The 10100-nt window shown below is 45.6% G+C and overlaps 1 protein-coding gene across 1 annotated transcript; it reads left to right on the plus strand.

Moving 5' to 3' along the window:
- Nucleotides 1–5955: 5955 nt before the first annotated feature.
- MRPS23 (mitochondrial ribosomal protein S23) lies at nt 5956–10100 on the plus strand. The gene is made up of 5 exons (XM_084651050.1): nt 5956–6126; nt 6622–6798; nt 8182–8259; nt 8371–8494; nt 9651–10100. Exons 1-5 carry the CDS (start codon nt 6083–6085, stop codon nt 9804–9806), a joined length of 579 nt encoding a protein of 192 aa, XP_084507176.1. The 5' UTR covers nt 5956–6082; the 3' UTR covers nt 9807–10100.

Consider the following 10100-nt stretch of genomic DNA (forward strand, 5'->3'; position numbering starts at 1 on the left):
TCCTCTAGGAAATAGTCTTGAGGCACCCATTCATTTCACACCAGCCCCTGCACAACGGTTGAGCTTTCAGTCACTAGCAAGGATGCAGCCTAACTGCTGATGGAGAGGTTTGCAGCCTCTTGAGCTGTAAAGGGGTGAAATTTACAGTGTGGGGCCAGGATTGTACCCAAACCTCCAGCTTTAAAGAACATTAACTAACTCTCCACAGTGGGCTGCTAGAACTGACCCTTCTGCTTATTGTCCTTTGGATTTCTACAGAAAATCCAAGCCTTTTGGTGCCCCTGCCCAGCCAGCCAGCAGAACTGAACTCCCAGCTCCTCTCCCCACTGGAGACGTAACCCCAATTGCTACAGCAATCCATGCAAACAGACCTGCTTTGCAGCCTACCCTCAAAGCCACCAGCCCAGCAGTATGTTGGAGCAGCAGGGAGAAGCAAATTCTAATGCTGGGTGCCCCTTGGAGCGAATGCTCTGTCCAATAAACTTATGAGGAGAGAAGGCGGACTCCAAAGCAACACCCTAAAGTTCAGTCTGTAAACCAACAGGCAGCCAGTGCAGATAATGTGTGTAAGATGCACCTAAATGTTTTTTATCTAGAGATAGTTGCTATTAGTTCAGAGTTTATTGCTGCTGGGAAGAACTTCCAAGGCTTGGCGCTGTGGATAGAGCCGAGGCACCTACAACAGGGGGTCTTGGTTCTGCTACTGACTGGCTGTATGACCGTACCCTGATCACTTCTCATCTCTCTGCCTGGGTTTTCCTTCTATACAGCTGCTAAAATAAAGGTCCCTGAACTCACCAGTGAGTTGTGAAGCCTCCTTCGTGAGAAGTGCTTTTAGATCCTTGGATGCAAAGTGTTAGACAAAGTATTATTTATTACCTTAATTTTAAAAAGCATGAGGCTGAAAAACTGAAAGCTTCAGCTGAAAAGCTGAAAAAGTGAGTGCAAACTTCCTATTGCGGCAAGTAATTTTCATCATTAATCCACCAACACTAATTTCATTAATAATTAATTAACAATTTTCATCATTAATCCACCAACAGTTATAAATAGTGGGAAATTGGAGCTTTACAAATGAATTTAAAGGGTTAGTGCCTGCTAACTGCTTAGTGTGGCCATGAATACAGTCCTGGACAGCTATTTGTAGTTTCCTTTTTTATTCTCTGTCTCTACTGGGGGGAGTTTGTTCCTCTGCAAAGAGTGAACTGAGATGATAAAATGGTCCCCAACTAAACTCTGCATCCAAATCACTCAACGCTAACGGTGGTTTTGGATCTGGATCCAATTTTATTGCTTGAGGACAATCTCTAAGGTAGATTTATTGCCTGTTGCGTTTATAATATTTGAAGATGGATTGAATGTCTTGTGTCTGAAATTACCAAGTGTATTTTTCACATTGACCTATCCATAATTAGAGAGAAACAGAGGAATGTATCTAATAAATACAGATTACTTCTTGATTTCCATTTCTTGGAAGTCAGGTTCCTGGAAATACTGTAACTGTGAGAAGATTATTTATGCACAGCAAATAACCTTGGTATAGCTGTGAAATCTATAAACGAAATAAAATGAAATTAAAAAAGGAAAATCAGGCTGGGTAAGCCAGCAGCTGACAGGCTAAATGTTACATCTGCTGCCACACGGTGGAAACATAAGGTACCACCTGTCCTCGAGAAAATACCCCATAACAGCCAGGCCTGATTCTCTGTGGACTAGCCCCTGGGGTGGTCATTTTATACCTGTGCAAAGAGCGTGTGAAATGCTACTATTTGATACCCATGTGCGAAGAGGGTGAGAAAGGATAAGTGACAACACAAGCTGTAGAGCAACCGAGAACCTGGCCTTTTAGTTTAGATCCCCAGGCTTAACCGTTGTCCAAAGTTGTCCTTAAACTGGAGCAATGAACAGCTGTCCTCAACTGTAATAGAGAGGTGTGGCCTGTAGAATCCACAGGTCCTTGTATGTGCTGCTCTAGCTTGAACCTAGCATTGAAGTAGGCAGGCCTTTGTAGACCCAATGGTCCCTTCTGGCCTTTAGTATCAATGGGACTCTGACTCCATAGGTCTCACCTCTATAATGCAACAAAGACAAGAACAGCCTCTGGGTACTCTGGAGATACATGCGGCCTCTAATTCAATTCAGTTATTTACCCTCTCCAGGCCTCAGTTTCCCTCTCTGTAATAGGGGACTTACCGATGTCCTAAGGCAGGGAAGTATTAACAAACACATAGCTGACTGCACTCAGACCCTCATATAGAGGGAAACATCTAGCTAGGGCAAATGCAAAGTATTATTTGGATGGGGGGAGTGTGGAGTGAGAGAGTAGGAGGAAGTGAGCTGCAGCCTCAGCAAGGCTACATGATTCTGAAGCCATCTGGGCTTTATTCTTAGACATATGGTATAAGCTTAAGGACTTTAATTTGTGTAAGTTGCCCGACATATGGATGCTGTACTCTTGCACTCTCAGATGTGCTTTCTTCCTAAGGGAAAGATTTAATGCCTGTCACAGTTACTGATCATTCACTCTCTCATCCTTTTGTAAGAAACAGATAAAAATTATACGGGTGTCCCTCTTCCCAGGACTGCAGCTGCCCCTCAGCTTGGATGTCCTCCTTCATCATCCACTAGCTGAGATAGGAGTCTGACCAGGCTAAGGCAAAACAGATTAAACAAATCAGTCATATACTAGGCATGTCAAACAGGCCTTAGTACATTTTTACACGGGTTTGGTGGGTGTAATGTGGTTACGACTGTTTTGCTTCAAGTCTGGGATTTAGCTATCAACATTCGAAACCCAGACACTTCATTGTCTTCACTGACAATAATTCTTAAGGCCAAGAGTTTTGGAAGTATGAGCCTAAGTCTATATTTAGACATCCAAATAAGTGGCCTGATTTTCAAAGGTGCTGCCTGTCACGGTGTAAGGGTAACTGCACCTGTCTCCCCTGCCTCCATGGTCCATATCGGGAGTGCCTGGTCTAGTCTCAGGTTTCTAGCTGTCACCTGTCTCTGGCAATGTTCCTTCTAATTTTTGACAGGCCATGTGCTCAAAAAATTTCTTCTGTGCAAATTTTTGCACAGGTGGTGTTTCTCCGTGTGCGTGGGGTTTAGGATCTGTGTGTGTGCACACAGCTTAGAGGGAACAGTGGTCTCTGGGTAGGGACCCTTGTCCCACTAGCCTCTGGCTGGGGTTTTTAAGGCTGCACAGCCCTCTGCCTTACACTGTCATAGTCTCAGTAAGCTAGTGTGCCTAAAGGCCAGCACCTGGGCTTTGCTTTCTCTCCCAGGACTATAAACAGCATACTGCCAGCAGTTACAAGTTATCACCCAGCACTATCTAAGCAAGTATCTTTATTCCTAAGGTAAAAGCAGAGAGAAACCATAATAAAAACAATACACAGAATTACTCACACACTAAACACGCCAGGAATTACCTATCATTTTATGGGATCCTAGTAGGCCAAAGTCTACCCAACCTTTCCACAGAAGGTCCTATCTGTTTGCTGGATCAAAAAAGAAGATCCTGGGTCACTTCAAGCTTGTCCTTTTATACCAAAAGCCCTTTTCTTTGTCTCCAAGTCTCTGGAAAACCCATCTTGAAACAGTATATGCAAACCAGTCCGGAGACGGTATCTCTCTAGAGTTGTCTCAGTGACTCTCCTTCATCAACCCCCTCTGTTTTTTGTTCCTGTAGCAGCTGTGATAACCCTCCCCCATGGAGTAGAACACAATCGTACATAAACCATTCATAACTAATACGATATTGTACATAGCTATCGCATGGGATTACAGTATCTGTCATGCTGCCCCCCCCAGGAGCTTGTGTTGATTTCAAGTGCTGAACATTGGGCGCTCAGCCCTTTTTGAAAATGAGGCCTGAAAATGGAGGATGGGATTATTCAAAGGGTTCAGCCTCAGCCTAACTCTGAAATCAGTGGAGCTCCCTATGGCTTATGGCTCTATCTGCACCCATCCCAGGGCAGGGACTAAAAATTGCACCAACCCGTTTTCACGTCTAAATTTTGACACACTTGGGGCTGCTGATTTTGTGATTGCAAACTGTTTTCCAATCCATCTCTCCTTGGTTCTCATGCAGATTCAAGTAAGTGTGTGTGTGTGTGTGTGTGTGTGTGTGTGTGAAAAATCACAAGTGCAACTTTAGGGGCCAGGCCTCTGAAAAATTGCTGCATTTGATTTCCATTGGCATGTCCTCTTTTAACCATCAAGCACTCCAGGGGACAAGCTGAATAGCCTAAGGAAATGGCAATTACCAGGCATTGCTGGCAATAGATAAAGTACTAGAATAATGCAACACTTAGTGTAATGTTCAGTCATTCATAGGACTGTGCCTGGGCTCCTCACTGCATGAATTGCCATTGCCAAAGAAATCGCCCTACGTTGTAAGAATGATTTATTTGCAACACCACAATGTTCTCAAAGACAGTGTTGTAATAGGGGAAGGGTGTCACTTTATCCTCACCCCCAATGAAAGACACTGTTTAGACATGAAAGCGCTTTTTGTGTAATGGAAGGGTGATCAAGGCAAGGTAAGGTGTGACTGAAATTATATTCCCTGAGGGAGATATTTCAGGATATTTAATCATAGGCGCAAAACATAATTAGAAACAAATCACAATGTTGACTGAGCAACAAGCCACAGCCAGGCTATTTTTAGACTGCCAGAGAAATCATATCAGCCCATATGTATAGGGGCTGCAAAACTGGCAGAAGTCCTCTTGGGAATATCCCTCTTAACAAGGGTTTCAAAACAGCCCTGTGTCAGACCCCTTTCTGCCCTCAGTATAGTGGCATGCAGGGACCATAGGGATATGTTGGGGGACAATGTGACCATTACCTCCTGCTATTCAGAGCTGCTGCTTCTGGAGCTGTTATACTTTGCACATGGGGCCATTCCGCTCCGGGGTCAGCCCCAGAGTCTATCATGTCTTCCCTTTGGTTCTTGCATTGAATTCAGCTTAGCCAGAATTAGGGATCATCCTTTCTGAGAGCAGCCCAGTCCTACAACAGCAAGCCCGCCATCCTTTTTGTTACCACTCAGTAGTTCTCCGTGCTCCAGGGGATCTTTCTGTCCATAGCTTGAGCCTGTTTTTGCAAGTGGCAGCAGTGCATGCTGCATGGCTTGTTCCAACTGTCTGATGAAGGGATTAGTTTAAAGAGCTTGTGTGTGCAGGATCCGAAATAATGTGTGCACTCAATCAGAAATTGTGTGCGCAAGATAAGAAATCTTGCCATATCAAATGGGCTTCTGGCCAGTTGGGATCATTTAAAAGAGAGGGTTGGCATCTGAGCAAGGAGATTTCCTGGGGAAGCAGAAGGGGCTGGCATAGGTGACCATCCCCAAATGCCACGTGGCATCCATAGGAGCTGGGCCTGGATTGTGCCGGCTGCTGGGTTTGGTTTGGGGGTTTCTTTGTGGCATGACAATGCACGGCTAGTGTTGCCAATTCTCCAGGACTGCCCTTGAGTCTCCAGGAATTAAGGATGAATCTTTAATTAAAGATTACATCATGTGATGAAACCGCAGGCTCTCGGAATACGTCCAGCCAAAACTGGGAACCCTGTGCACCACCGGGCGCGAGGCTGGCTGGGCGGCCTGCAGGCTCAGCTCCTCCGTGCCCAGAGCACAGGGGGTAGCTCCACAAGCTTGGGTGCCATGTCCGTGCTGGGGCGTGGTGAGCCTGGGTGACAGCCTGCCACGGCCTGGGGTGCCCTCGAAACTGGGGCTGTCTCTTTAAATAAGGGATCGCAGCAGCCTCCCCATCGGCTGGGGGAGCTCGAGGAATGCCCTCAGCTGGGCTCTGGCATCGGCTGCTTCTGCCTGGTTCATCAATCCGCCTCGGGCTCTGCTCAGCCATTGGCTGCCTCTACCTGGCTCCTGGAGCCATCTCGGGAATCCTCTCGGCCACAGGCTGTGTGGGCCTGACACCAGCTCGGTCAGGCGGCCGGCCGCTCGCTTCCGCTTCCGGGGGAAAGTGCGGGCCGGGGCCTGCTGGCGGGGAGGTGGTTGTTAGGAGCCGCGGTTGCTAGGGGCGACCTAGGACGGACGTGGGGCAGCAGCAGCATGGCGGGGAGCCGGCTGGAGAAGCTGGGGACTGTGTTCACCCGGTACGGGGTCACCAGGGACGGGACTGGGGAAGTTTCCTGGGGGCTGCTACGGGCAGGTCCTAACTGCCTGGGGTGTGAGAGGGCAGGTTCTTCCCCCTCCCCGCTACCTGGCTGTCTGGCCTATGGGGCCCCTGTTGACAGGCTCCACCTCCCTCCCGTGCGGGGAAAGGGGCTGTTCCCTCGGGGGTGTCGGTTGGGGTCGGGGAGGTGGGCGAAGGGGCTGGAGGAGGGCTGGTGCCCCTCGAACTGATAAGTGTGTGTGTGTGTGGGGGGTACTGTGTGTGTGGGGAGGGGCACTGATGGGGGGGAGGGTGTGCTGGGGGGATACTGTGCTTGTGGGTAGGAGCTATAGGAAGGCAGGTGCCCCGGTGCAGCATGGGTTCCCACAGGCAGGTTGTTTCCCTTCTCTCTTGGGCCTTTCAGCGGGCCTGATTTTCACCTTTTTCCTAGCTCACGTTCTTCCTCCTCCCTTTGCGTCTCTCTCTCTTCCCCCAGGACACGGGATCTGCTGCGGTCCAAGGTGCTGGCTGAGGCGCAGAAGCCCTTGTGGTTCGATGTGTATGCCGCTTTCCCTCCACTGAGGGAGCCCATCTACCGGGAGCCCCGTCAGCGCTATGGCAAAGTGAAGGATGTCATCCCTCCCCTTCTGTACCAAGAGGATGAGATCCGAGCGTGAGTTCTGCCGTTGCCTTCCATCTCTTTCAAGTTTTCCTGTAGCACAGACACAGTATTATCTATGCCAGGGGTGGCCAAACCATGGCTCATGCAGCTCTTTTACAGTTAAAGTGCTGCTCACGGAGCCCCCCACGCTTTCCTCCCATTCTCCACCTACGTGGGGGCGAGGGAGAAGCTCGGGACCTCTGCATTGTGGGGGGGTAGGGGCTTCTGTCCAGTGGGGAGGAGGGTCTTGGGGCTTCAGCCATGTAGGGCGTGCCTGCTCGGGTTTGGGGCTTAAGCCGGGGGTGGCCAAATCCCAGCAGGTTTAAGCCCCAAACCCTGGGAGGTGCCTCCTGCTGGGCTGAAGCCCCAAGCTCCAGCGTGCTGGCCCCAACTCTCAAACTTCTGAAGATTGTCGTATTCCACTTAGAGTGTCAGTGAATTCTGATCTGTGCCCTAAAACACGCAGGAGAGGTTTCAGTTTCCCTTTGAAATTTGCAGTACGCTGCAGAGGGTGGCACTAACAGCTATCCAACAGATGGACCTATCTGTCACACCTTACTGAAGCCATTGCTCCTGTGTGAAACTTATTTATTTGTTTAGAATCTTTAAAAGCGTCTCTTCCATGTTTGAGGCATATGTGCAAATTTGTTTTAAATGATAGATTAGGAGAAAAATACAACAGCTCTTTAACCATTGTTTATCTCTGGGATATTTAATTAACTTTTATGTGCTTAGCTGTTCATCTGTACAATAGGGAAATTGTTGCCCATGATCCTGCAGTCTTGCGTTTATGGATGTATGTGTTTATAATCACTGAAGTAGACTTGAAAATGATCACTTTAGATCAAGTCTAGTTTACAGTGGGAAACAAGCATCTACAATACCACTTCAACCATCTGGAGCTCTTGTGAAGCGCTTTGTGTCAACAGAATGCTTGTAACAGTTAATAAGTGTTCAAGAACTAGTATAGTTGCATTTATTCTGCGTATCAGTGGCCGCAAGGTCTTGTTTATAGCAGGGTCCTGGGAGCAACGGCCCCCCAGGTTCTATCCTTGTCATGGTTATTAATTTGTTTTGTGACCTTTGGCAAGCCATTTTACCTTTCTGTGCTTCAGTTAACCCATCTTTTAAAAAGTAATAATATTTCTGTGCCTCATAGGTGTGTAGTATGGATTTAAAAGTGCGTGTTAAAGTACTTTTGAGATGCTTGAATGAAAAACCATCTATAAATGTAAAATATAGTGAGTGAGAAGAGTAGTAGTCAAGGAAATCATCTTTGCTCTATCCTAAACTAACTGTTCTCTGGCTTCACAAGTTCATTAACATCTCTGCCAGAACTTATCACCTATACACGGATTAATGAGAAATTCAAACCGTATTTATTTTATTGAATAGGACGTTTTATGAAGCATATGGGAATGGTCCAAAAGCCTTTGAACTGTCACGATTAAACTTTAAATCCACCTGCCAGAGGTAAGCTTCATGTTAGAATTAAGCTAGAATTAGCTCTTCAGTTTGTTTAATTAGTGGAATAAAATGTTTTGTTGCTACTGTTTGGTAAGTAACAAACATCTTGAATTCTAGGTTTGTTGAGAAATTCAATGAACTGCAAAAAGAAGGAAAAATTGAGCCGGAAAAATTGTTCGAAGAAACAGGAAAGCAGCTTTTAGCAGAGGGGATCATTCTACGAAGAAAAGGAACAGCAAATGTATGCATTATTTTAAAAAAAAAAAATACTCAAAAGGTGGCTGGTAAATTGATACAGAACCACTTTTTAGGTCACTGGTTTATATGCATCCCAAGTCATTAGTGACAAAGGCATTACTGTTTTATGGCACCTAGGTGTCTAAGTAAATTGACAGGAATTGGGCCCCCTTCTTGGAAGTTTCAGCAGAAAAGTCAAGAATTGAGTCAGACATGGAAAATTAACTCCCCTCTCTGCCATAGAAGTGGTCATACCATGTCAAGGTTGTACATTTCTGGGACAGAGAAGGAAACTTGCACTGTGGCTGAATGGAGGATTTCAATATCCAGGTCTGTCAAGCCAGCACCTTTCACAAACAGAGCATGTAAAAAACAATAAGGGTTATTCTGTCACTTTGATATATACATTTACATCCGCTTCAGGGGAAAATATTTTCACTATTCTTAATTTATAAAAAAATATTTCTCCTAGTATCCCACAGTAGTTTAAAGATAACACATTTATAATAGAGTAGATTTATTTTTAAAATGTGTCCATTCCTATTACATTAAGTGCATGCAGTGCTTGTAAAAGGTAGCAGCGTTGAAATAAGTGATATTTGTGGTACAGTAATAGAATATTCTTATGGCAGTGTGCATGATATTGTTATAGAATACAACATATACTATATAACTGGGATATAATTATGACTGGTAAACCGAGCACAAGCATTGTTTTTCCTCTGCAAAAGTTGCGGAGGAGGGAGAAGGATGTGGTTCAAGTTAAAGAGTAGGAAGAAGAAGAAAAATTGTTGCTGGGTGAAGAAAAATTGGAAAGATGAGAAATTCAGTTTAGTTGTGACATTTCTCTCTCTCTTTTTTTTTCTTCTTTTTTTTAAGTCAGTGTTTCCCAAATTCCTGACAGGTGGCGACCCCTTTCCACTTACATTTTCTGCTTCTCACATTTAGTGCCTTGAATCTCCTCATTCCTTAACTCAGACTAAGATGATAGTAAATTATAGCCTTGATGTTTTATTTCTTCAAGTGTCTATGCATTGGGCTCTTCTGAGGCACACACTGGGACCACAGCTTTCTCTTTGACTTTTCATGAAACCCTTGCGGGGGAAGTCAGGACTCTTTGTAACTGTACATTATGGTGATCATCTTCCTGTAAACTGTAGGTAGCACAACAGACTCTTCAAGAGGCCAAAACCAGGGATCTTGTGTTAGAAATGAATCTTCAAACCATGTTGGAGGAGACACAGGAACAGAAGCAAGACCAGGAGGAGGAGCATCTCGAATCAACAGACATGCAGAAGGAAAATCCCTTGTCCTAACAGTTCTACGTTTCTCAGCTCTATTGTCTTGGCATGTGTTGTAACATGTTTATAGCCTTTGACGTTCAATGGTCCAAACTGTACAGACTGTTTGACAACAGGCTATTTGCTCAAGGGGGCATGGTTTAGTTGTCCAGCATTGATGCCTGTTATCCTGTGCAGGACACTTAACTCTTCTGCCTCAATTTCCACATTTGTCAAGTGGGAATAATTCTTTACATTACAAAGATGTTGAGGATTATTTTCCTGAATTGTGCTCTGAGATGAAAAATGTATTAGAGATAATAATGGCTT

Source organism: Lepidochelys olivacea (genome assembly GCF_965140295.1).
Source record: "Lepidochelys olivacea isolate rLepOli2 genome assembly, chromosome: 17".
NCBI lineage: Eukaryota > Metazoa > Chordata > Testudines > Cheloniidae > Lepidochelys > Lepidochelys olivacea.